At 39.9% G+C, this 27,447-nt stretch overlaps 1 protein-coding gene, 1 non-coding gene and 1 pseudogene across 3 annotated transcripts; 2 read left to right on the forward strand and 1 right to left on the reverse strand.

Moving 5' to 3' along the window:
• Window positions 1–539: 539 nt before the first annotated feature.
• Window positions 540–1,373, reverse strand: LOC138401562 (small ribosomal subunit protein eS1 pseudogene; annotated as a pseudogene).
• A 1,836-nt stretch (window positions 1,374–3,209) lies between these two features.
• ZCCHC8 (zinc finger CCHC-type containing 8) lies at window positions 3,210–25,956 on the forward strand. Of its 2 annotated transcripts, XM_069496715.1 has the most exons (14): window positions 3,210–3,408; window positions 4,796–4,838; window positions 8,443–8,517; window positions 10,106–10,211; window positions 11,335–11,412; window positions 15,307–15,410; window positions 15,526–15,591; window positions 16,174–16,234; window positions 16,698–16,840; window positions 17,130–17,272; window positions 19,931–20,052; window positions 21,669–21,755; window positions 21,990–22,107; window positions 24,618–25,956. In XM_069496715.1, the coding sequence occupies exons 1-14, from the start codon at window positions 3,210–3,212 to the stop codon at window positions 25,397–25,399; spliced, it is 2,127 nt and encodes a 708-aa protein (XP_069352816.1). In that variant the 3' UTR covers window positions 25,400–25,956. The 2 variants fall into 2 exon arrangements, with proteins under 2 accessions (XP_069352816.1, XP_069352817.1); XM_069496716.1 differs by lacking the exons at window positions 15,307–15,410; window positions 15,526–15,591; window positions 16,174–16,234.
• LOC138401949 (small nucleolar RNA SNORA9) lies at window positions 8,965–9,095 on the forward strand. Its single transcript, XR_011236559.1, has one exon. It is a non-coding gene; the product is annotated as a small nucleolar RNA SNORA9 (small nucleolar RNA).
• Window positions 25,957–27,447: the final 1,491 nt, after the last annotated feature.

Consider the following 27,447-nt stretch of genomic DNA (forward strand, 5'->3'; position numbering starts at 1 on the left):
CTTCCAAGCTTGACCCAAAGATACAGTTGCCTAACATACACTTCCACTGGGGCCTCAAATTTTTCCTTCAACATACCTGTGGTGTCTAACCAAAATGCTTGAAAACCATCTTCCACCAGTCCAGTTACTTCTTTATTGCCTATAAGGATAAAATTGCCTCAAGGTACCACATAACCAAAATGGAACTCCCTCTTTGCTCCCAAACCTGGTCCACATCCAGTGTTCTCTATCTCAAATGATCATTTGTTCAACCAGTGTCTTAAGTCAGAATCCTAGCAAATATACGTGAACCCTTTTCCCTCATTCCCCATATTTAATCCTCAATGAAATCTGTTGCTTTAATTTTATCTTTTAAATGCCCTCTATCCCTAAATATCTAGCTAATTCTCTCCACTACAATTGCCACTACCCTAATCTAAGCTAGCATTTTTTCTTTTATAATATGAAAATTAAATTCTAATAAATTATAAAGATACAGATTGCTTATCTTTATTTACTTATGGCCCCTGAAAATTTAACCTGATTTTTTTTTTTTTTTCACAAATAGGACTCTTTATTTGTCATTAAAAGTCTGAATTTTAAACAGATTCTTGGACTGGTGGTTCATATCCATCAGCTAGTTCAACTTTAGCGCCTGTCTCATCACCAGTAGCTTTTCCAGAGCTACTACCTTCACCATGAAGCTCCATAAGTTTCCCCAATTCAAACTTGGGCTTCTTCAGCATTTTTACTTTTCTAACAAAGACATCATGGAGAGGATAAATAGATTGGCAAGCCTTTTCTATGTCTTTTCCAATGCTGTCCGGAATCAATTTATTGACTACTTCTTTCAAGTCATTTGTCTGCACCTCTCTGGTCATGATTTCCATCTTCTTCTTCCGGATTTGGCGGACCTGTTGGTGCTGAGCATAAGAGGTCTTCCGTATCTGATTGTTGCGTTTTTTAGTAAAACCAACACAGAACAGACGAAGCAAATAACCATCGGTAGTCTTGACATCAACATGAGCTTCAATCATAGTCTGCCATTTTTTAACCATGGAACACATTTTGTCACGGGTAAGGTCCATGCCATGAAAATTAGTCAGGCAGTTTTTGCCCTGAACATCTTCAGTAATCAGCTTGAATTTTCTAAATGCAACTTCATCATTTTGCAGATCAGCGAGGCTCACTTCAAACACACAACCCTTGAGGCCATCGGAGGCAATTTTTGTTCCTTGAGTCCTGGTGACTAGTGTTTTCCCAATATTTCTTATATTGAACATAGCAGGTGCCTTCACATCATACCAATCTTTCTTAGAAAATGGATCAACCACTTTCTTCTTGGCTCCCTTTTTGCCGCCTTTCGTAAGGCGCTTGTTCTTGTCAACCGCCATGGTGCTGCTCAGAGAGCCAAAAGGGCGGACTGATTTTTTTTTTTTAATTTAGCAGCTTATTTGAACAAAAAAATGATTCATGAATTGGGCAGCACTCCAAACCAGAAGAGGTTCAGAGAGCTCCAGCCATCAGCATTAGCTGTGAGCTTTTATAGACTGAACACAGAAGCAAAATAGAGAAATCACTTGATTGGCTACAGCTAGGTGTCTGAACTCTTTGGAATTGGCTGCCTGTGATTGGCTGAAACCCAGCTGTTTGTGATAGGCTGAAACTCACAAACTAGCATTTCTTTCTTTCTTTCTTTCTTTTTTTTTTTTTTTTTTTTGAGACAGAGTCTTGCTCTGTTGCCCAGGCTAGAGTGTCATGGCGTCAGCCTAGCTCACAGCAACCTCAAACTCCTGGGTTCAAGTGATCCTCCTGCCTCAGTCTCCCGAGTAGCTGGGACTACAGACATGCGCCACCATGCCCGGCTAATTTTTTCTATATATATTTTTAGTTGTCCATATAACTTGTTTCTATTTATAGTAGAGATGGGATCTCGCTCTTGCTCAGGCTGGTCTCGAACTCCTGAGCTCAAACGATCTACCCGCCTCGGCCTCCCAAAGTGCTAGGATTACAGACATGAGCCACCACGCCCGGCCAAACTAGCATTTCTTAAGTACAGTACTACAAAAATCTATCAATCTGTCTGCTAGATTCACAGAATTTTACTCTTGCTCCATCTCCAGTCTTTCCTCTACCCTACAATCGGGACCATTTTATCAAAATGAAAGTTTGCTAGTCACAAACATAGCACATGTTTAAAATGTTTCAATGACTTCTGAATGTTGGAGGTGGAGAGAGGAACCCTTTGGGTTCTGTGAGTCCAGCCTCATCTTGCTTCCGTCTGCCTTCTCATTCAACATGTGGTTTCTTCAGCCTAGAAATGCTCTTTGTTTCATCCTCCATATTTTCACGACTAACTTTGCCTACCTAATCATATTTCAGTTCAAGTCCCACTTCACTGACTCCCATAGACTATGTTGTTTCTTTATTACACATTTATAACTCCCTGTGTTTTTCACATTTCTTTATGAATACCCATCAACACCCCGCTGGATCCAAGAGCAGGAACAGGATTTTTTTGTTGTTGGTTCTTGTGGACTATAGGTTTCATGAGAGCAGGAATTTCTCTATTTTGCTCACTACTCTTGTATCTTCAGATCCTAGACAAGTGCCTGGCACACTGAAGATATAAATAAATGTGATTGAATGAATAAGTGATTAAACAAATCTAAAATAGTAGAATCTAATTCATTTTACATAAAACATGAACCAAGCCCAATAAACTAAAGTAGCTTGTTTAACATCACAAACGTCGTCTGTGGCAAAGCTGGAATTCCTTATTCTCTTGTTGCTGTTAAGCACGTACACCAGAATCTATGATAAGACATGCGTCGTACTCTGATTTTTTTCAGCCTTGTTTGCCTAGCAGGGACAATCCATATTGTTTTAACACGTTCTGGGCTAGTCAGTTTTTCTTCACGTTTCAAAAAGGACCAATCCCAGTATGCAAAGCAATGAGTTAACAGTATCTTAGAAACCACAAGTCCCGGCATGCCATGCTCCCGAGCAATCTGAGAAGTGAGTACGAGAGACGCCGTTGCATTCTGGGAATTGTAGTCTGTCGGGACTGGCCCCGCCTTTTGTGCAGCCTTGGCGGTCTGCGTGTGGAGAATATCGTACAGGGTGGATTAGCAGGGCCCGAGCCCTCGAGAGTGGTGCCGCCCTACAACCTTCGCCCCCAGCCCTGGTGGCCGGCTCCGCCCCTTCTCGAATCTTTTCCACAGCCCAAAATGGCGGCCGAGGTGGATTTTGGCGACTTTGAGCTGTTCGAGGCGTTTGACCACCCGGAGGAGTCGATTCCAAAGCCCGTTCACACCCGCTTCAAGGATGACGACGGCGACGAGGCAGACGAGAACGGGGCCGCGGACGCAGAGCTGCGGGAGCGGCTTCAGCAATGCGAGGAAACCATCGAACAGCTCCGCGCCGAGAATATCCTTCCTGCTCGCTGGGCCCTGTCACCCGGGCGTGGGGTCGGGACAGCGACCGGCGTGGGCGGAAATTCCAAGAGGGCAAAGAATTCGAAGTAATTTCTCGCGTCCCGCTGGTGGGCTGAGAATCTAGGGTTCGGGTTGTGCAAGCTGCCTTGGGTCCTCGGCGCAAACCTTCATTTCTGAAAATCCGTCTCCTGACTGTATGCACTCCTGCCCTCCCCCCCGCCGGGTTCCGTTTTCAAGGGTTATTGTAGACTGCTCAACTGTTAGATTGTAGACTGGCCACCACTTCTCTTCCTCTCTTTGGAGTCATCTCATTTCATATTTTGCAGCCAAGCTCAAGTTCATGCAGCCGTGTTATATGTTAAGAGATACCAGACAGATACTTAGACCTTGGATCAGTTTTTTATGGCGGGGGAAAAAGCTGGTGGTGGTCCTAGGATGCAGAGTTGGGAGCCTGAAGGAGTCGGGGTGTGCAAAGAGAAATGGCTAATTGCTTGGTTGAAATTGGGGATTAAGTTTAGAGTTCTTCCACGTTGAGCTAGCTTCTGTGGTGAAGATGCATTGCAACGCTCTGGGGAAAACGCGCCAAATAAGTTTATGTTTGGCTTGAGTTACATGATTACAGTTTTTTCTGGATTTGCTAGTATGTTTATTTACATTCTTAGGGTTTTTAAAACTATATATACGGATAATTTTGGTTCGGGTAGTTTTCCTTTTAAAATTTGTAAAGAGCCCTGAAAGTGGTTGGTATGTCAGTTTTTAAGGTTTTTGAAGTCGGATTTTTTTTTTAACATGTTGCCTTTTTCCTCGACATTTTGTTATGAAAATTTTCAAAATACAAGAAAGTTGAAAGGATTGTACAGTAAATATCCATAGATTCCATCCCAGATTCTTGTTAACTGCTTGTTATACTGCATTTTCTGTATCATATATCACGATCCTTTGGATGACTTGGAAATTTTTCTTCATTAGCTGTTGAAACTTGACAAAGACATCATTGTTTGAAAAATGTTTTCAGTTCAGTTTGTTTCTTTTGGACTGAAAGATCGTGTCTTAAAGTATATGTTCAAAGGGATGAAAACCATAATAATTTTTAGGTCCCAATGCCTAGCCCTGCAACAAAACAGGAGCTCAGTAAGTGTGTCATCCTCAAAGTATTCATGAGTCTTTTACGTTTGTAACATTCTTTTTTTTTTTTTTTTAAATGCTTTTTGTTACTGGCTTTAGCAAAAATGTTAGAAGTGGTTTTAAAAAAAATTTCGGACAGGCATTTTCCCACGTTTGTAACATTCTGACACCAAAAGTGAGAGGAGTAGTAGTTGAATTTTATGATCTGCATGATTCTGTTTAATGAGGGCTAATGTTCCTTAACAAGTAATAACATCAAGAACTTAAAAGAAAATTGAACATTCTGACTCGACCAAGGTATGAGATAATGAAAATATACCGTAGTTGTCCCTTGTTATTTATCCTCATGTTAATATTTAATCACGGATTCTTTGTGAAAAGCATGTAGGATTTCGGTGTCATTTTTATTCGTTCAACATATTCTGAAGAGATCTAATGGTCCTTCATTCTGAATTTGTGGGGATAAAATCTGGATTCTCATAAGTGCATTAAACTTTTAAGCTCACTTATTGGGTGAAAATATTTGTGAGGTAGAATCCAGAAAATTTTGACTTAATGATCAGAACAGGCACGTTGTCAACCCAGCTGTTCCTATTTAACAAACATTTCTAGAAAGTAAGGATTACGATTACAATGTTACTCTAGCTGAAGATTTACTTACACCATTAAAATGTGTTCATAAAGAGAAACAATGCAAGATATAGAATTTTAGAAAAGAAAAAGTTAATATTCCTTTGGAAAAAGTACAATGAGTAGATTTGCATTTGGGCATCTGACTGTAACAGATTAAATGCTGGTATCTCATAATATAAATTTATTTAACAGGTCACTAAATCTAGATATTTGTTAAAGTACAGATTTGTTATGTGAAATGGTAATTTAAGCGTTCAGAATTTGGGGGTGCCATGATGTAGTTTCACATGTACTTTTTTTGTCTCTGGCACCAGCTGGAATAAGTCAGATGCACTGGTGACTAAAAGTTTAAATTTTAGAATTTAGAAGTATTTCAGAATAACTTCCCCATTCTGTACTCTCCTTCCTCTGTGTGAGCACACTTTGGGTATCTATACTCATTTGTGGTTAGATATTAAATGTATATGTATTAATGTATAGCTAGGATACCTCATAAAATTCATAATTTTTATATGTTAAAGATATTTAGATAATTATACATTTTCTAATGGAGTTGATCATTTGAACATTAAGTATTTATCTTAAAAGGGGTAATGATTACCTAGTTCAAATGATTTCAGCATTCTAGGGTTTGCCAGTTTATAAGAAGGAAGCAATTGGTATCATGAAAAAAGAATAAATTATTATTTTTTTAGAATTAGTGCACTCTATATCGTCAGACTGATAAAGCATTCTACAGAAAACCAAGGAAGAAGGAGATATATCCTTTTTTTTTTTTTTTTTTTTTTGAGACAGAGTCTCACTCTGTTGCCCAGGCTAGAGTGAGTGCCGTGGCGTCAGCCTAGCTCACAGCAACCTCAAACTCCTGAGCTCAAGGGATCCTCCTGTCTCAGCCTCCCGAGTAGCTGGGACTACAGGCATGCACCACCATGCCCGGCTAATTTTTTCTATATATATTTTTAGCTGTCCATATAATTTCTTTCTATTTTTAGTAGAGATGAGGTCTCGCTCTTGCTCAGTCTGGTCTCGAACTCCTGAGCTCAAACGATCCGCCCACCTCGGCCTCCCAGAGTGCTAGGATTACAGGCATGAGCCACCGCGCCCGGCCGATATATCCTTAATTAGATAAAATTTATACCCTCATGTCTCTTGGTTTAGTCTTTATTTTTGAAACTGTCATAATCAGAAGTTTCTCCTCTTTTTAATCAATAAACATTATGGGGTTTGTGTGTTTCTGTGTTTTTAACTAAGAAAAGGTTTAAATATACAGCAAGTGGAAAGAATAGTATAATTACCGTTACCCATATCTTCCCCCCTTAGATTTAACAATATTTTTATCATATTGCCTTCTAATCTCATGCACAAATTTCACCCCAAATATTTCAGCTTTTTTTTCTCTTCTTCTAAGACAGGGTCTCACTCTTGTTGCCTAGGCTGGAGTGCAGTGTTGCAATCATAGCTCCCTGCGGCCTTGAACTCCTGGGCTCAAGTGATCCTCCTACTCAGCCTCCAAGTAGCTGGGACTACAGGCACTCACCACTACACACCACTAATTTTTAAATTTTTTATAGAGTTGGGGTCTTGCTATGTTTGCCCATGCTAGTCACAAAAGCCTGTATCTTTTTTTTTTTTTTTTTGAAACAAGAGTCTTACTCTGTTGCCCAGGCTAGAGTGCTGTGGCGTTAGCCCAGCTCACAGCAACTTCAAACTCCTGGGCTCAAGCAATCCTTCTGCCTCAGCCTCCCAAGTAGCTAGGACTACAGGCATGCACCACCATGCCCGGCTAATTTTTTCTATATATTTTTAGCTGTCCAGATTATTTCTTTCTATTTTTTAGTAGAGATGGGATCTCGCACTTGCTTAGGCCGGTCTCGAACTCCTGACCTTGAGTGATCCTCCCACCTCGGCCTCCCAGAGTGCTAGGATTACAGGCATGAGCCACCGCGCCCAGCCTGTATTTTTAAAAATAAAGACTTATTTCATGCATAACCACAACACCATGATCACACCTAATAACTGGCATGATTTCCTTAATAACGTCCCTTACTCAGTCCATATTCAAATTTCTCCAGCTGAGTGTATTTATAGCTGGTTGCTCAAACTGGACTCCAACCAAGGACCATGCAAGTTGCCTGTGGCTCTTAAAAACATATATTTTTAAAACCTGAAGCTTGCCCAAATTAAAACAAGTTTCTGAACTTTTTCATATTTCAGTTTTATTTCTTTACTTGATATGAACAATTCTAAATAGAAACTGATTTATTTCACATGCTGTACAGGTAGAGGAATATGAGGAAGGTGAGACAGGAAGAATCAGAGATACAGCTGGTCCCAGGGCACTGAAGGGATATATTACAGATTTCCAGGCTGCATTCTAGTTCTGTTTTTGGCAGTATTCGCAAGTCAAATCCAGGAATAGTATGCTTATATATATCTCTGCTTTAGAATCTTGGATTTGAGATATTTAGTGCTATGTGCTTTACCCTGCAAGAGTCAATCCATTTATTTATAAGTGTTTCATTTTCCCATATACTTCCGAGCCAAATTCACTCAGATTCTTTTAGAAATATATTCTTGTAACCTGCTGGTTTATCCAGTCCTTCCTCCCCTGCTCCCACTCCATCTTTAAAGAAACTAAGCATTAGCTAGAGAAGTTTATTCATTGAGAACTGAAAGATTAACTGTAGTTCTTAATTTTTTGTGAAACAGTTCTTAAAATACTAGCCAGACTTGGTGGCTCATGCCTGTAATCCCAGCACTTTGGGAGGCTGAGGCAGGAGGATTGTTTGAGGCCAGGAGTTCAAGACTAGCCTGGCAACAAAGCAAGACCTTGTGTCTACCAAGTATTAAAAAATTAGCTGGGCTTGGTGGCGCACACCTGTAGTCCCAGCTTCTTGGGAGGCTGAGGCAGGAGGATAGCCTGAGTCCAGGAGCTTGAGGTTGCAGTGAGCTGTGATGATGCCACTGTACTCCAGCCTGGGCAAGAAAATAAGATCCCTTTTCTAAAAACATATATTTTTAGATATGTACACACCCACATATACACATACATATTAATGTTAAATAAGAGATACCTTTGTATAAAACCATTAAAGTACATAGAATTGGTAGAAGCTTAGATTTTTCTTGAGAAAAGTGTCATTCTTCGTTCATGGTCTTATTTGTAAAATATATGATCTTTGATACTTAAGAATTATAAAAGTTATGTGTATTATAAAGCAAGTTTTACTTTATTGTCTTCTAAGAATACGTTTTAATTCTGTTTTAGTGGAATATTGGTGAACAATACTAAGTTAGATGGACCTTTATTACAGATTCTATTTATGAACAATGCTATTTCAAAGTAAGTAATTTTTTTCCCTTTCCTAAATATAATGAATTAATATGTTTATGAAACAGTGTCTTTTACAATTATGCTGTTTTCATTTGTGCTTACCTTTATTCTTAAAATGATTTTCAAGTTTAAGTGTATGGAATCATGATTAAGAGCAAGGACATTGGGGTCTTATAGACCTGAATTTGATTCTGGACTGCTGGGGAGGTCACGGAACTTTCCTGTATCATCAATTTCTTCACTGGATAACGGGGTACTATTAGTAACTACCCTTTAGGTAGCTAAATAAGCACCTATAAGAGCTCAATAAATAGCTTCTAGTAAAAATAACCACTACCACCGTAACAATGATAATAATGTTAACCATGTTCTCCCCACATCAGGCAACGGATTCCACGTTGGCTGTCTTCAAAGCCTACCCACATGATTGTTTTTTTTAATACCAAAACCAGACTTTTGCAAGCCATCCAGCATGTTTAGGTTTAGGGTGATTCTGTGCATTCCTACAGTGCTTGCTGAAGTGTTCTGAAATGGTTTGAGGCCTTGCCCTATCCCTCAGAGCATAATCGTAGACATTTCAGACAATTGCTTGCCCCCTCCCAAAACAATCATACTGTTATCTTATGTGCTGACCAAGGTCAAGAAGGTAGCAGGAATGGTGCCAGGCCCATAACCTACTTTATTTCAGCCGAAGTGGAACCCAAGGCTCTGGGGGTGGGGCAGCTGGGTGGTGAATGCAGCGGCAGAAAAGAGCTGGGCACTACTGGGCTCTACACTATTGTGTCTTGACCCTCCTCCCTATAGATTTGCTATCTACTCTAGCTCATGACAGTCTGATTGCTGCACCACTCACCTGGCATTTTCACCTGCAGAAACATTAGAATGTCTTAGCTAGAAGAGACATGGAAAATCATCAAGTCTGTGAAAAGGAAGCTGTGTCTGAGACATTGTGGCTGCCCAACTGCAGCCTAAGAAGACCTGGGCTCCTTTGACACCTGAACTGAGCACTACAGAATATTTGATTAGCTCGGTTCTTGACCTGGAGGGATAGAGAAAGTAGATAACCTCGGTAGCTTTTCTTGCATTGCGTTTTGCTTTTATTTTTTTTAGTTTCATATTTATACTGGTGTTTCCTTATATGTGCATAAAGAGTCTCTGGGAGGAGGATGTGGAAGAATTGAGTACATTGGCTGTCTTTGTGTTGCAGAAGTAGGTGGCTAAGAGTCAGGGTAGGAAGGGAGCTTTTCATTATGTAACCCTTTTACTTCTTTTAGATTTTGGACCATTTACATTAGTATCTATTCAAAAATTAAGTACATAAAATTTACAAATAAAATCCATTCTTTGCACAACTGTTTGGCAACTGTTATGCCAAACACCGTGTTACATTATCATAATCATTTCATTAACTTGGCAACAATGTGTATCTTTCCTTTAGGAATAGTTCCTGAGTGTTACAAAGAGTCAGTGATTGGATAAACCTCTGAAAAAAGAAGTAACAAAATTTACACATGACATCTTATAATGATGCATACGACTTCAGTCTATTAAATGTTTTACTCTGTCTGGGTTCTGACCATTTTGTCCTCTTATACAGGCAATATCATCAAGAAATAGAGGAATTTGTATCAAATTTAGTAAAAAGATTTGAGGAACAGCAGAAAAATGATGTGGAAAAGACTTCCTTTAATCTTTTGCCCCAGGTATTTCAAATTTAAGAGACTTTAAGATTAGATTATGCTTTTCACTGCCAATTAGTAGGCGACAATAATCCTTTTGAATCAAAACCAAAATGATTGTAAGATTGTCTGTTCACCTCCCTTCCGCCCCTTGGCTTTCCTCTCCAAAGTCTGACCAGTGCGGCCACGTGACGTTCCTTTGGATTGTGGCTCCTTTGGTCAAGGGAGTCACATTCAGACCTGGCTACACTCAAAATTGAAGCTTTTCTATTTCCTAACTTGGACACATGGTTTTGAGCAGAAAATTAATTTTAGGCCAGAAAAAATATCTAAATTTCTGGAATTTATAAAAGACAGATTCTTTTATCTAAAACTAACAGACATGTGCTATCCTTCCCCTCCCCACTTGTTTAAAAACAATCAATAATGTGCCCAAAGAAATCTGAGAAATTTCACTATGTGAATATTAGAGCATGAGTTTATGTTTTTAAAAAATCAGAATTATTATTGGGCTTATTACTTAAATTAAAAATTAAGGTAAGTAAGAATCTCTCAAATAAGCTGCTTATCCTCAGGGTTTGGAAAATGGGAGTGTTCTGATTAATTAAATTTTTTATTGTCTTTAGTTTTTATGTCTCCTGTATAATTTTTAAAGATTCAAGAAGCAAAATACATTTAACAATAAAAATCACACTGAATATTGTTTTTGATTCAAGGAACTCTTCAGAATTTTGTAGTAGCTTGAGGTCTGTGAGGGTTATATTATCAGTATTGACCAGTACTCTAAAATTGTATATTTTTTTAATCTTCCTGGTTATCTGATTTCAAGACAAAGTCTGCCTTGCCAGTTTAAGTATTGAAAGTTCCGTAATTAACATTAACACGAAAGTCATAGTGCATGCTAATGCATCAGAAGGAGCTCTCTCTTTATATCTTCATTTTTCCCATGTGAAATTTCCTTCATAACATTCTTAGCTTAACTTCTAAACTTATCCTAATTATGACAATGATAAATCCAAAATTTTATATACCTCAATGGTATGTATTAGAAAATAAAAGGAGTGTGTGTTCAGATTCCTAAGATTTGAAATTTAAAATTGTGAAAACATTGGTTACCCTTTGTAATGTATATTTTTGTTTGTATTAGCCATCCAGTATTGTGCTAGAAGAGGATCATAAAGTAGAAGAATCTGGTGCCATTAAAAACAACAAGGAAGCTTTCAGTGTAAGTTTGGACATTTTAGTTTTGAGTTCTGCAGATATATGTTTCCTATCCTTTGTCAACTGGGTGGCATTTAAATGATAAAGTGGTATAATCATATGTCTTCAATTGATCACATCTTTCTTCTGTTATAAATAACGGTGTAAAGTTTAGCCTCTGAATGTTATAGTTTGCCTTTTAGTAACTATTGCATTGTGACCTGGGGGCACAATAGACTTACTTTGGAGGACTTTGTTTTTGTCCTGACTAACCTCTTTGTTTATGTTCAAGAACTTGGATGAGGATGTAGAAAGCATGCTTGTTGAATGTACAGATGGCTGAAGCTGAGAGGGATAGATCGCTAATATAACAGATGGCAAATTTGAAATTTAAAATGTTGACAGACTCATATGGTGGGTGAAAAATAGAAGAAACCTAAGAAGGATGGCCTACATTTAGTCCAACAGCCTTTCAATACCTATGCAAAATCCAGTACTGTCGATACAGTGTAGTGGACCAGGCGCCATGGCTCACACCTATAAACCCAGCACTTTGGGAGGCTGAGGGGAGAGGATCACTTGAGCCCAGGAATTCAAGGTTGCAGTGAGCTATGATAGCACCACTGCACTCCAACCTGGGCAACAGAGCAAGATCCTGTCTCCTAAAAAAAATCACACACACACACACACACACACACAAAAAACGTAGTGATATAATTTTGCAGCTTATAATTTTTTTGAAAAAGATGTAATCCTGGATTCCATAAAAAGAAAGACTGGTTTTCACATTTATAGGGTGTTATAATCCATACTCCATTGACACACCACGATTTTAACGACATGGGGCTGCTGGGGTGATGGAGCGCCCACAAACCGTATTGAAAAGATTTACCAGGGGTGTCACATCTCTGCAAGTAGGATAAAGGCTGTTATTTGGAAAAAGTATCATTTGAAAATCACCCTTTAAAGTGTCAAGTGGCAGAATTAGGACCAGTGATTGAATTGAGTATACGGGGGTACATTTCAACTCAACTCTTAGAAAGCCAAAATTTCTATCAAATGTTAAAAATAAAGTGGTACATCTCATTTAAAAAGTGAATTCTGTTAGTGAGGCATGGTGGCATATGCCTGTAGTCCCAGCTACTGGGGAGGCTGAAACAGGAGGATTGCTTGAGCCCATTAGTTTGAGATAGTGAGCTATGATCGTGCCACTGCACTCCAGCCTGGGTGACAGAGCAAGACCCTCTCTCTTTAAAAAAAAAAGTGAATTCCATGTTACTGGATTCAAATAAAGACTGAGATGCTCAATAGGGCACTTTAAAGAATGATTTCTGGGCTGGTGCAGTGGCTCACGTCTGTAATCCTAGCACTCTGGGAGGCCGAGGAGAGAGGGTCGCTTGAGGTCAGGAGTTGCCTGTCTCTACAAAAAATAGAAATCTTAGCCAAGTGTGGTGGGGCATGCCTATGGTCCCAGCTACCCAGAAGACTGAGGCAGGAGGATCACTTGAGCCCAGAAGTTGGAGGTTGCAATGAGCTATGATGACGCCACTGCATTCTAGCCTGGGCTACAGAGCAAAACTGTCTCCAAAAAAAAAAAAAACAACAAAAGAATGAATGATTTCTGTATTTGAACCAGGTAACTTCATTTCCCTTCTAATTCAAAAGTTCTGATATTTAAAGTAGCACCTACCTAGAAATTGGGAATTTCGTGTGTTTATTCATTTAGGCCTTTAACAAATACTAATGAATGTTTGCTGAATGCTGCTTTGTGCCAAGGACCATTCTCGGTTCCAGGCACACAGCAGTGAAAAAAAGGGCAGAGTCCCAGGTCTCATTGAATTACATTCTGGTGGGGGAAGGCGGTACTCTGATGAAAAATAAAGCAGCGTAAGGAGTTAGAATAACCATGGGGAAGGTGGTTTGTATAGTGACAGCCTGTTACTGACAGCCTATCTGAACCAAGACCTGGATGCATTAAGGGAGTGAGCTGAGGGTGCAGTTTGAGTGAAGAATACTCCTGGCGGTAGTAGGTGCTGGTATTTAAGTTCTAAGCTCATTGCAGATACTACTCGTGAAGGTGCTATTATATTCCCGTTTTACAGATGAGGAAACAAATACGGAAAGCTAAGTAACTTGCTAGTGAGCTAGTAAGTAACAAAGTTAGGGTTTGAAATGAGATCTTCAGAGTCCAGAGTGTACGATCTGAATCCTTATATTGCTTCATAGACCATAATGAGGACTTTGGATTTTATTCTGAGTAAGATGAGAGGCCACTGGAGGGTTTTAAGTAGAAATGTGAGATGATACGATTGAATTTTTAGAAGAACTGTGTGGAACATGGTCTGTAGCTGGTTACACGTAGAAAGTACAGCTGATGAAACACATGGATGGATTGGCTGTAGAATATGAGAGCAAGAGAGGTGTCAGAATGACTCAGGTTTTTGGCCTGAGCAACTGGAATGTCGCTGTGTTTTTTTTCTGTGATAGGGAAGACTGGAGGAGGAACAGGTTCGGAGGGGGCTAGGAATCCAGTACAGTTTTAAATGGATGAATTTGAGATGCCGCCTACATGTCCAGGAAGAGCTGTCAAGTTGGCACTTGCATATTCGAGACGAGTTTAGGAGGGGTCAGACTGACCTTTGGGAGTTGTGAGTGTGTAAATTACATTGCATGCCGTGGGTCTGGGTGAAGCACCTAGGGAGGGAACATAGAGAGGAGGACCAAGGACTGAGCCCAGGCCACTCCAGTATGTAGAGGATGGAGAGAGGAGAAGGATCTAACAACGAAGACCAAAGTTTGGTCAGCAAGGAAGGGAGAGAACCAAGAGAATGGTGTCCTGACAGGCAAGGGAGGAAGGTATTTTTAGGAGGAAGGAACAGTCAGCTGTGTCAGTTGTTGCTGATGGGTTGAGTTAGATGTCCGTTGAATTTGGCTGCGTGGAGGTCCTTGGGGAGCTCCGTTGTCAAGTAGCTTAGTGCGGTGATTCAAACAGATAGGAACAGAAGCATTGCTGGAAATGTTCCAGAGAGAATGACAGTGTCATTTAAAAAAGTGGGAAATACGTTCTAGATTAAAAGAAACTAAAAAGATATAACATCTAAATGCAACATATGAACCTTAATCAAAACCTGGCTTAGGTTAAAAAAAAAAAAAAAGGCTATAAAAGACATTTTGGGGACAGTGGGGAAAACTGAATGTACATTGGATATAGATGGTACCAGGGAGTTATTCGTTAATTTTCTTAAGTGTAACAGTGGTATTTTGGCTGGTAGGAAAATATTCTTAAAAGGCTTATACTGAAATACTTAGGGATGAAGTGTGGTGATGTCTGCAACTGACTCACATGGCTCAGTAAAAAGTGCGTGTGTGTGTGTGTGTGTGTGTGTGTGAAGAGAGAGACGTGAACACAAAAATGTCAGCCTATTAGCAATTGTTGAATCTAGGTGAAGGCTACAAGGCTATTCATTGTACCATTTTTTCAATTGAGCTGTATGGAATTTTTCCAAAAAATTGGAGGGAACAGAAAAGAGTGAACAGGAAGAAAGGAAATGGAGGAAAGGAAATAAATAGAGAGTTTGAGGGTCTTGCTGCAAAAAGAAGTAATGAATTGATGGGGCATTAGAGGGAAATATGAGAGTGAAGGTTTTCATTTTTTGTTTGAATTCTAGAGAGAGTGTAGCTGATAGTAATGATCCAATACAGAGGAAGAACTCAGTGATCTAGGAGAGAGAGGGGAATTTAAAGAAGTTGTTTTTACTTACACATCAAAATCTGGCTCCTTTAACTAGGGAGTTAATTATTATTTCTGTTAATTTCATCCAAAAATAAATTGTTAAAACAGTTAATCATAGTCTTACATTATTTAATGTCTTTTTTTTTCCTGCTTAAATAGCAATATTTTTTGACTTGTTTTCTGCAGGTTGTAGGAAGTGTCCTGTATTTTACTAATTTTTGCCTTGATAAATTGGGGCAACCGCTACTAAATGAAAACCCTCAGCTTACCGAAGGATGGGAAATACCCAAGTATCCTACATAGTGAATGAAGATCTTTTATGCATCTTGCCAATAAGTTCACCTTTTAAAAAATTTCCAAATTTTGCAGACTATGATAACTATTCCTTAATAAAACTCACTAAAGGTACCAGCAAGTCTTCAGCCACATTGTTTCTCTAGAAGGGCAAGAAATACAAGTAAAGGCAAAAAGGTTTGTGTGGGGAGTTGTTTTATTCTTTTTTTTTTTTTTTTTTTTAAACCAAAACCATAAACTCTTTTAGCTTGAAAAGTTAATATTCGTTATTGCTGGTTTACTATAAAGTACAGATTGAGCTAGAATTTCAATGTATGGATATACATTAAATGTTTAAATTGATCATCTGTTTCTTGGAATTCATTGGTTCACACCTAGTATGCCTGGGTGGGTGGAAAGGTACAACTGTTGCTGTCTCTTTGATTGGTGTCTTATAACCATCTGCCTTGTTTCCACGTTACCTAACTGAAATATGATAATCTGTTTGCCTCAATTCTTCTGTTATGAACCACTGAAAAAAACTCAGAAGAGGTAACAGATTAGTCAGGAACAGAACGGTTCTTGGTTAAAAGACTGCACAGCACTACTTGTTTAAATGACTAAGTACAGGAGATGTGCGTGTACTTACTGCAGGTGTTAGTGATCTGTGATCTACTTGCTTTCTTGTCTCTGATGCATTTTGCTGTCATACAGAATTTTATTGATTTGCTTTCATATTTTTATTTACATTATCAAAATCTTTGTTTTTTGACCAAATAGGCCAAAGCCTCACTGTTTCAATTGTGGTTCTGAAGAACATCAAATGAAAGATTGCCCAATGGTAAATTTTTCTCCTATTAAAAAGTCTTTGAACAAGAGCTTTCTATGTTTTCAGCACATTTATGCCATAATGTGATGTGAAGAAACTTCTTTTGTTGCTTTCCTATAGCTCTCTAATTTGAAATCTTTTCAAATTTGTGCTTACACTTTAAGACATTAAATGCTAAAAAAATAATTTATTATAGTACTGTCTGTATTTGAAGTGAATGAAACATAAGAGTTAATTTTTAGAAAGTTTATTCTAAAAACTGGATTTTATGTTAGGATAATACTGAGGTAGTAAGAAATTAATGTGACTGCTTCTCTTCCTTGCTTATTTTTCTAAAATATACATCTTCTTTTAAACTTGTTCTTGATGCATTAAAACTAAAATAATCTGCTTGACTTAAAAAGTGATTATTTTTGCTTAATTTGTGAAGTATTTCTAAGTTGCTTGATCCCATTCTTTCAAACATATGATTTAGCCTCGGAATGCCGCTCGAATAAGTGAAAAGAGAAAAGAGTATATGGATGCCTGCGGTGAGGCAAACAGTCAGAATTTTCAGCAGCGATATCATGCTGAAGAAGTAGAAGAAAGATTTGGAAGATTCAAGCCAGGAGTTATTAGGTATTCCTGTCGTTTTACCATAAAATGTCATTTTTATTTCTCCAGTGTTTGGAACATTCTGTGTATCTTCAGAGTAATCATCAGGATGTAAGTGTCCTCTAGCAAGGCCTTAGGTAACATACATTAATTCATTCAAAAACATTTATTGAAATCTTAACTCTATTATTTGTTAGGCATCATGCTACATGCTATGTAATATAAGACAGAAATGTTTTAAAATATCAGGCCATTATATGTTTTCATGCATACAAGAATTCAGTATTTTTCTTCCTCTTTTATGTTTACTTAGTGAGGAACTTCAAGATGCACTGGGTGTGACGGACAAGAGTCTCCCCCCTTTCATCTATCGGATGCGCCAGTTAGGGTACCCACCGGGGTGGCTGAAAGAGGCTGAATTGGAGAATTCAGGTCTTGCACTCTATGATGGAAAAGGTATAGTATGTTAAGTGGAGGCGTCAGCTGAAGTGTTATCTTTTTTTTTTTTTTTTAATTAAAAAAAATCACAACAAAATGTGATGGAAGTGGCTGGCTTATTTAATGTGTGCTAACTGAAAAATAGGATGTTTTCTTTGTTTTACAAGGAAGGGACTAAAACTTTAGTGAGTCTGTGGAATTGTCAGCTTGTTATCTGTACTTGCTCAGTGACTATCTAGGCCAAAGTATCAACTCTCCACTCTCCAGCCAGTCTTCCTAAGCCCTTACCTTTCTCAGTGATAGTGATAGACAGATCCGTCAGTGCCAAGACACCTGTAACATTTAGCATACAGAAATCATCTAATAGTCTAGAACTCCTCTCCTAGATATCTTCCCTGGAAAGACATTCACACGTGTGTACAAGGAAATGTATGTATTGAAGGATACATACGTTGTAGCATCAAATATGACAGTGAAAAATTAAAAACAATATTAAGTTCCTGAAGAGAGGAGTGATTACATAAACTGGTAGTTCCAAGCTGTGGATTCCCTGCAGCATATAAAGAGTGGAATAAATCTGTATGAATTAACATGGCAAAATCTTTGTGCAATACTGAATTTAAAAAAGTAGGTTTCTAGATAACTTACACATTATGGTGCCATCGATCTTAAATTAAAAAGAAAACCCACATGGATGAGACAATGCTCTGTGTTCTTTGGGGACATATCTATGTAAAAAGTATTGCTAAAAGGTTTTAACCAAGAACCATATAGATTCTAGGGTTTATGCTCAGAGATCTTCCCTGGCCATCTTACCTAAATGTCTCTCCCTAATCCCACCCACCTGTCCTGCCAGTCTTTATCACTGCACCCTGCTCATTTCCTTCAAACCCTATCACAATTTCTATACATTTATTTTATATTATATATTCCTGTTTTATTTGAATATTATCTATTTTCCCAACTAGATATTAAGCTTTATAATTGTTAAAACCGTGCCTATTTTATTCACCAATATATCCCCTAGCATGTAGCACAGTGCCTAGCATGAAGTAATATTAATTTTTTTTTTTTTTTTTTTAAAGGGTCTTGGATGAGCTCAATGACTCATTCCCATAATCCCAGCACTTTGGGAGGCCAAGGCAGGAGGATCACTTGAGGCTAGGAGTTCAGGACAAGCCTGAGCAACATAGTGAGACCTCATCTCTACAAAAAGTAAAAAAATTAGCCAGCTGTGACCTCTTGTGCCTGTGGTCGCAGCTACTCGGGAGGGTGAGGTAGGAGATCTCTTGAGCCCAGGAGTTTGAGGTTGCTGTGAGCTAGGCTGACACCATGGCACTCTAGCCCAGGTGACAAAACAAGACTGTCTCAAAAAATAGAAAAATTCTTTTTTTTTTTTTTTTTTTTTTTTTTTGAGACAGAGTCTCGCTTTATTGCCCGGGCTAGAGTGAGTACCGTGGCGTCATCCTAGCTCACAGCAACCTCAAACTCCTGAGCTTAAGCGATCCTACTGCCTCAGCCTCCCGGATAGCTGGGACTACAGGCATGTGCCACCATGCCCGGCTAATTTTTTCTATATATATTTTATTTTTTTTTTTTTTTTTTTTTTTTTTTTTTTGTTGAGACAGAGTCTTACTTTGTTGCCCAGGCTAGAGTGAGTGCCGTGGCGTCAGCTTAGCTCACAGCAACCTCAAACTCCTGGGCTCAAGCGATCCTACTGCCTCAGCCTCCCGAGTAGCTGGGACTACAGGCATGCGCCACTATGCCCGGCTAATTTTTTCTATATAGATTTTTAGGTGTCCATATAATGTCTTTCTATTTTTAGTAGAGACGGGGTCTCGCTCAGGCTGGTCTCGAACTCCTGACCTTGAGCAATCCACCCGCCTCGGCCTCCCAGAGTGCTAGGATTACAGGCGTGAGCCACCGCGCCCGGCCTCTATATATATTTTAGTTGGCCAGATAATTTCTTTCTATTTTTAGTAGAGACGGGGTCTCCCTCTTGCTCAGGCTGGTCTCGAACTCCTGACCTTGAGCGATCCACCCGCCTCGGCCTCCCAGAGTGCTAGGATTACAGGCGTGAGCCACCGCGCCCGGCCCTAGAAAAATTCTTAATTGATACACAGCAAACTCAATTCAACAGTGGTTACCCTGGGAAAGGAAAGAGGATTGAGCAAAAGATTTTAGTTTTATCTCTGATACCCTGAATGTTTGGTAGGTTTTTTTTTTTTTTTTTTTTTTTTTGAGAGTCGCTCTGTAGCCCAGGCTAGAGTGCAGTGGCGTCGTCATAGCTCACTGCAACCTCAGAATCCTGGGCTCAAGAGATCCTCCTGCCTCAGCCTCCCAAGTAGGTGGGACTACAAGCGTGTGCCACCACGCCTGGCTAATTTTTCTATTTTTGGTAGAGACAGGGTCTCACTCTTGCTCAGGCTGGTCTTAAGCTCCTGAGCTCAAGCGATCCTTGGTCTCCTAGAGTGCTAGGATTATAGGCGTGAGCCACTGAGCCCAGCCTAAGTATTTATTTTTATCAAAATGATGTGTCCACATTGTTTAAATTAAAGCCATTCTCAGATTAATTCTGTTGCTATGAGCATAAACACTTTCCAGGTGTGCTTTTAGTCTGGAGAGAGGTGTGTATTGACATCTAGCAATATTCACTTTTTTGATGGTCTATAATAGATGGTGCTGATGGGGAAACAGAAGTTGGAGAAGTACAACAGAATAAAACTATCACTTATGATCTCTCGAAATTGGTAAACTATCCAGGTTTTAATATATCTACTCCCAGAGGCATTCCAGATGTAAGTATATTGGGGTTTTTTTAGTCTTGCTGGGATGTGACATTATTATGTTAAAGATTATTCAAAGTGTTAACTTATGTAGTAGTTATTGTTACATAAAGAAGTAAATTGTTACTACATGTTTAACTTTTTAATTTCTTTTATGTTGACTAGAATCAAGTGAAATCTTGTATTCATCAAAATCACAGTCTTTTCTGGTTTCAGGCCCCAAGCAAAGGAGCTAAAATAGATCGATTAGATTCTATAAATCTAAAACTATTCTGAAATTAAAAGATTTATTTAAATATGGATGGTTGTGAGGCAGTATTATAAACCTTACAGAATTACTTGGGAAATAAATTTGTGTCTGTAATACATCTAGGTACGCTATGACTCGTTTTTCTATTCTTTCTTGCGTTTTTTTCCCCCCTCAAAATAAAATTTCTCATTCTGTATGTGAATGGTTTTTCCAACTATACTTTTCTAATTTTCATCTTACATTTTAAGATCCAACAATTAACTATTGTGTTGTTGTTTTAATAAAAACTATTCTTAGGACCTGGACAGCAGGGAAGAAGCCAAAGATTGGAATTTAGAATATAGTAAACAAAGTGATGAATCACACAAAATAGTGTGTAATTCATTAAGAGCTAAATTGCATGATACAAACCATCTGGGGTTCTGGAAGTGGGTCCAAGTACTGGTCTATATCAGAATCCCATGGGGGCACTTGTTAGAAATGCATGTTCTTTTTTTTTTCTTTTTCTTTCCTTTTGTTTTTTTTTTTTTTTTTTTTTTTGAGACGGGGTCTCACTCTGCTGCCAGGGCTAGAGTGCAATGGCATCATCATGGCTCACTGCAGCACCAAGGTCCTGGGCTCAAGTGATCCCCCTGCCTCAGCCTCCCGAGTAGCTGGGGCTACAGGCACATGCCATCACGCTGGCTAATTTTTAAATTTCTTGTAGAGATGGAGTCTCACTCTATTGCTCAGGCTGATCTTGAACTCCTGGCCTCAAGTGATCCTCCCGCCTTGGTCCCCAAAGTGCTGGGATTATAGGCTTGAGCCACCTCTCCCAGCCAGAAATGCACATTGTTTAGTCCCACCCTTAGACTTAACTGACTCAGTGGACTCTGGAATCTGTATGTTTCACTAGAACTCAGAGTGATTCTTTCTGAGAACCACTATTGAATGTGCTATTGGAGATGAAAGAGAAACAGTGATTTTGGACATAGAAGGTCAATACTCTATTTGGAAAGAGAAAGAACAGAAGGTAGAAAATTCAGCGTGAGTAAGTCTGTTAGAAGTTAGCAGTGCCTGGGCATGACAGGAGAGAGGCTAGAGCCGGGGAGGCCCAAAAGGAGTTGTTACTGCCTACAACTTCTGCTTGCAGTAGGTAGAACGCTTTTTAGCCAAGCGTTATGTCAAGTAGTCTTTTAGTATTAAGTCCTAATTATTTTGCAGGTAGGTTTTTTTTTTCCCCCTTAAACACACCATTATTTTCTTTAATTTCTAGTGAGGAAAAGTCACATAAGAAGCAGGAATGTAATTTGAAACCTCCACTCTACCTCCTTTGAGCAAAATTTCAAAACATGACATTTTCTAAATACATGTTTATTCCTTCTCTTTTCATCATTAGGAATGGAGGATGTTTGGTTCCATACCAATGCAAGCATGTCAACAGAAGGATGTGTTTGCCAGTTTCCTCACTTCTAACTTCCAAGCGGTAAATAGATTTTAAGGGTCTGGTCTATATAAAAATTTGTTATGTATGTCTGTGAGATTTGTGATTCATTAGCATCTTGTTACCTTTTCTATCTGATGAATCAAAAGGAAAACTAGCTAAATTCACCACTTACCTAGCCTGAGCTTCAAAATTTTTTTCTATATCATTTAAGTGAAGGGATGGAGTTCCTTGTGTACCCCATCTAACTTGTGTTTGGTTTGATTTCTCCGTTAGCCAAGTGTGCGGTCCAGCAGCAAGAGGTCTTCCTCTCAGTCCAGCCCAGGCAGTCCAAAGAAGCAGAAGAAGGAAAGCAGTTCGGCAGCCTCCCCCGCTGACATGGAGCTCGACTCAGGTGGGTTTCATCCTGTGGCTTTGATTTCGTCGAGGAGGTAGAATGAACCTGTGTGCTCCTGAGTTCTGTAAGAAAGGGGAGACTCCTTTATGAGCATTGACTAGATCGTAAATCTCTCTTTGATCCTTGGAGATCAGAGCATCGCCACTATCACTGAGAAAAGCTGAATTGGGCGGGGCATGGTGGCGTGTGCCTGTAGTCCCAGATACTTGGGAGACTGAGGTAGGGGAATCCCCTGAGCTCAGGAATTCAAGGTTACAGTGAGCTGTGATCACACCACTGCACTCTAGCCTGGGTGATAGAGCGAAATCCTGTCTCTAAAAAAAAAAAAAAAGAAAAAATATATAAAGATGTCAGCAATATAAGTTATCCTATATTTGAGTATGAACCTCCCTCCCATTTCAAATTCCTAGGGAGAACTTAAAGGTCATGGATTAAATCCCCTTAAAGTTCAAAGGAATTAAAGTCTAAAATCAAATTATTTTGCACAAGTGGCTTTAAAATCAAAGCCCTCAAATTACTTTCCCAAATTTTTTACTCTGCTTAGTGTTGGCCTCGGGGGTTCTGGATGCCTGGGTAGAGAGTTCACAGCCTGGGCTTCCAGCACCTACAGCCCTCAGTCTCCAGTCTCACTTTTAACAAGGTCAGAGAGTTCATAGGAAACAAAATTATCCCAGCCTTTGTCACATACCTATGAAATTTTAAAAACAGGCAATTCCTGAAAACCCTGTGGTCATTATCTCAGACAAAATTATGTTCCCAGAGTCCTATACTTCTCAGTGTTATCAAAGACCATAGCCAAGACTCAGTGCTTTCTGAGTGAGGGCAAAAATGTGCTTTCAGTCTCTCAAGGATGCTAGTCAGTTAGTGCTAGTATCTGTCTCCACCGCCTGAGAACCTAAAGTCAGGCGAAATCTCTCAATAAGTGAATTTGGGTCTTGTGTGCTTATTATAAAACACTGTGGGAGGAATCTGCCTGTGCATGTGTGATCATTTAAGTTTGGGGATTTGTGGTGATAGCACCCCTGTCACTAGTTCTACCTGCTTCTGTGCAGGCATTTTCAGCCCTGTGCTGGGGGCTCTTCTATGTCTTTTTAGGGAATTGCTGGAGCCTGAGAAACCTACCTTCTAGGGGAAGTGTCTCTCTCTTTCTCTCATACCAACCTGAGCCCGTATGGTGAGGTGAGACTCTTCATCCTATGGCCAGAGCCTAAGGTTCCAACCTGAGTGCCTCCGCATTCCTTCCTTGCTCGCAATCCAGAACGGAATGTAGGACAGTAGATCTAGCACTTGTCTTACTAACCCTGCTTTAATTAGAACTTTGCTAGCTCTATAATGCAGGCAGAACCTTTTTTTGCATTAGTTCTCTGTGATGCAAACAGAACCTTTGCAGAACAAAGGTTATTTGTAAGGGCTTGACAGGACTCATTTCCATACCATCCAGACTTTGTCTCAGCCACGCCTCCTGACAGATGCTGGGCCCTCACCTTTGCAGTCTGGGCCTCAGCTCGCTGGATCGCCCTTGCCCTGCAGTCCGTAGTGGAGTCTTGCTCACTGAGCCTCCACTGGCATCTCTGGAAGCTTCTACCTGCCTGCACACAGCTGCTAAGTATAGCTCAAGGTCCTGAGGCCACTTGCAAAAGGCCCTCTGGGCCCAACCATCAGCAAAGGCACTGGTTTTGTTTACAGGCCCTCTGCCTCCTTAGAGATGGCCACACTTACAAATAAAGTCACCATGAGACATAATCACCTGCTGAGAACAAAGGACCATGTGGCCAGAGGGTCTTTGCCCAATCCACAGACTTAAAAGATGGGCCAGTGTGAGTCTCCAAAAGGTGCTAGGATCAGAACACTGTGGCCACACCCTGAGTCCCAAGGCCTCAAGCCTCGCATGTCCTCACGTGTTCTTCCACCAAAAGCCTCTCCGGATATCTCCTCACCCCTGATCAGCCCTCCTGTTGTTATTAATACTTCTCAGTGCTGCCTGCCAGCACACTAAACGTCAGGCTCTCTGACGGTGTTAATAGCAGTCCCTTTCCTGCCTAGGTTCTGAACTACTAAGTGATCACACAGCGAGTAATGGGTCAAATTTTCAAGGCCAGCGTTTAGCTCTGCTTAGCGAAAGGCCAGGCGGGCCTGCCGGCACAACCAGGCTGCCTTCTTAGCACCCAGTCAGTGGCCCTACGTCAAGCCCCTCCTACCCTTGTACCACTGCAGCGCCCTGCCCGGCGTCTTCCTGCCCTGCAGGGCCCCGCTCCGCAAGGAGTGGCAGTGGAATGACCTCTCTGGGCGACTCCCTCCCAAGGAGAAGAAACATCGGGTCTAATTTTCTTGTGGAAAGTTTTATTAGTAGCCTATAATTTGTGTGTTAAAGTGGAGTGGATTCCATGTCCCAGACCTGTGAGTGTAGCGATGCAGTGTGGACTTGTGAAATACAGCTGAGTTCAAGTAATTTTAGTGAAACCCAGTGCCATCACAACTGCTGAAGTATCTCACCTTTCTAATTGCAGATATGGAGGCAGCTCATAGTTCTCGGAGCAGCGAGACGTTTCAGTTTCAGCCACCACTACCTCCTGGCACTCCTCCTCCACTGCCACGGGGAACCCCTCCACCCGTCTTCGTTCCTCCGCTCCCCAAGGGCACCCCGCCGCTGACTCCCAGTGACTCTCCCCAGCCCAGGGCAGCATCCGCGGCTATGGACGAGGACGCGCTGACTCTGGAGGAACTTGAAGAGCAGCAGAGGCGGATATGGGCGGCTCTCGAGCAGGCAGAGAGCATGAACAGCGATTCTGATATTCCTGTGGACACACCTTTAACTGGGAATTCTGTTGCCTCGTCACCTTCTCCAAATGAGCTAGACCTCCCTGTCCCAGAGGAAAAAGAATCTGAAAAGCAGGTGGTGCTGGACGAGCCTGAGGCACCAGACACTTGTACAAAGAAACCGGAAGTTGAACATTCCTCAGGTCCAGATGCTGAGGCTGCAGCGCTCTGCCAGAAGGAAAGTGAGTCTGCTCGGGTAGACACCAAAGGTGCTCCTCTTGATAATGGCAATGTCGTATCACACTGTGACATTAGGAATGGAGGTGGCCAGAAGCTCTTTCACTCAGACACCACTCCTTCAGTGGCCACTAAAATTCACAGCCCTATCCCTGACATGAGCAAATTTGCAACGGGAATAACGCCATTTGAATTTGAGAATATGGCAGAATCTACTGGCATGTACCTCAGGATAAGAAGCTTGTTAAAGAACTCACCCCGAAACCAGCAGAAAAATAAAAAGGCTTCTGAGTAACTGCTTGGCATAGCACCAGGAGCTATTTCATGATCTATAATTTTGTCTTCTGTTAATTAGTACTAAGTGGACAGATGAAATTGTTTTCCTATTTGTCCCTCCCATGTTTAAAATGCACACAAGGTTTAATTGTGTTCTCAAGTCAAGCCTATTTTAAAGAATGGGAAGACTGGGCTCACTAGTTTACAATATTTTATTCTCACTGACAAAAAGTTGGGTGGGGGGAAAATGTAAGTTTGAGCTGGTTTAGCGATAGTTTGTTAAGGTTTATACTATTTTTGGATTGTGAGTGTCCGTCAAGAGTGGTTTTTATCTGTCTTTTGTACATTGTTTTCCCTTTCTACATTTTGCTAATTATCCTGTATATAAGTTTAATATATCACTTTTTAAAAGAAAAAATTCTAACCATTTTAAATTCATATTTCAACTCGGACAACCAAATGAGAAAAATCAGGGATGAGCAGCTTTATCCATTTGGGGTATTTTTATAAGTGATTTACATGAATCAATTTTAATAACACTTTTACTTTTTTGTAACTTCATTCTGCATATAAACGTGCTTACAGGTACGTTCATCTTTGTGTACAGAGGTTTAATAAATTAGTTTTCATATACATAATCTAAGACTTTGAATACAAAAAAGTGATTCACAGTTAAATTAGTGTATATAAACTTTTAAGTGTGGAGATGAATTATGTGGTTGCAAAATTTAGTGGTAGCAATTATATGAAATTGCAAGTTTGTTTTTGGTGGATTTCAGCTTTAAATATAGAAACAGCAGACTTTTAAAGCAATTATTTTGAAAAAAATAAGAGGGCAGCTGGCCTTCGTACAAAAATAAGTTTCTAGATTTGGACCCTAAGATGATTAATAGTTAAAAATTTTAAAGTAGACAAGCAAATTGCTTTTAATTGTCAAATATATAAGATAGAGCTGAAACTATGGTTTTTGTCTTTATGTGGAATGCCTTTACATCTTTATACTTAGTCAAGTTCTTGAAAAGAAATGTTTAGATGACCTTGAATTACTAGTCTTAGGTAGTGCTATCCTGCTCTCAGGCCAACAGAGGGAGCAAAGTAGAACCATTCCGGATTTACTTTTGATTTCTGAGAACTCGAGTAATCAAATTTACTGTTCTAGAAACAATAAAAGGGAATGAAAATTATACGAACGGGGTTGGGGAGAATTTATTTTTAAGGCCCTCACAGACTGTGCTAGAAATAGAATAAAATACTTTTGGCTTTTTTCCCTCTGAGTTTAAGTACATAATAAAAGCAGTGCTTTCTGGTAGTTTGCACAGTGCTTTTACATACATTATCTGAGTCAACATTTCTATCAGGCAAATAATTAAGGAAAAAAATAAGGAAAGGGAGGCAGAGAGAGGTTAAAGGGACTTGTCAACATTCAAGAGGTGGTTCTCGTGAGGCCAGTCTTCAACTAAAGACTATTCCCTAATCCTAGTCTAAATGCCCCTTTAATTATTGCATTGTTGACGTCATCTTTGTATACCAGAAACACCTTGACAGTTATCTTTTTAGCACATACCAGGTATCATGTTGAGGTATTTTTGTGCATGCGCCCATTTGCACAATCACCACATTAGTAGGTATTGTCAACTTCACTTTTTAGAGGAAATGCCTCAGACACACAGCTGGTAAGCCACCTAGCAAACCTGCATCCAGGTTTCTGACCCCCACATCCATGCCCTTAACCACTGTCCTGCCTCCCCGTCAAGAGCTCTATAAAAGCACTGATTTCTCAAAAAATCAGCTCCTATTTCTTCATTTGTTCAATTACGTGTTGGAGGCACATTTGTTTTCAGTGTTGCTCAGTGTGCTTCAGGGCATTAAAAAAAGTAACTAGAATCTGCCTCTAAGGAGCTTATATAGCAGTGGGAGAGAAAATGGAGGGTCCCTCTCAGTTAAACAGGACTTAGTCAGTGACTGTGGGAAGACGGCAAGTGCCTTGGGCCATTTTGGGGCCATGGGAGAATCACCTATGTAAGACTGGCTTCAAACTCCCAGCACCGCAGGTTTAAGTATTCATCT

This window comes from Eulemur rufifrons, chromosome 21 (genome assembly GCF_041146395.1).
Source record: "Eulemur rufifrons isolate Redbay chromosome 21, OSU_ERuf_1, whole genome shotgun sequence".
Lineage (NCBI taxonomy): Eukaryota > Metazoa > Chordata > Mammalia > Primates > Lemuridae > Eulemur > Eulemur rufifrons.

What these genes read in the sequence shown, in the direction of transcription:
- ZCCHC8 (XM_069496715.1), top strand. Translation starts at nt 3,210, where the DNA reads ATGGCGGCCGAGGTGGATTTTGGCGACTTTGAGCTGTTCGAGGCGTTT. An exon ending in CCTTTAATCTTTTGCCCCAG is followed by an intron (nt 10,212 to 11,334) that starts GTATTTCAAATT and finishes TGTTTGTATTAG; the next exon opens with CCATCCAGTATTGTGCTAGA. An exon ending in TGACATGGAGCTCGACTCAG is followed by an intron (nt 22,108 to 24,617) that starts GTGGGTTTCATC and finishes TTCTAATTGCAG; the next exon opens with ATATGGAGGCAGCTCATAGT.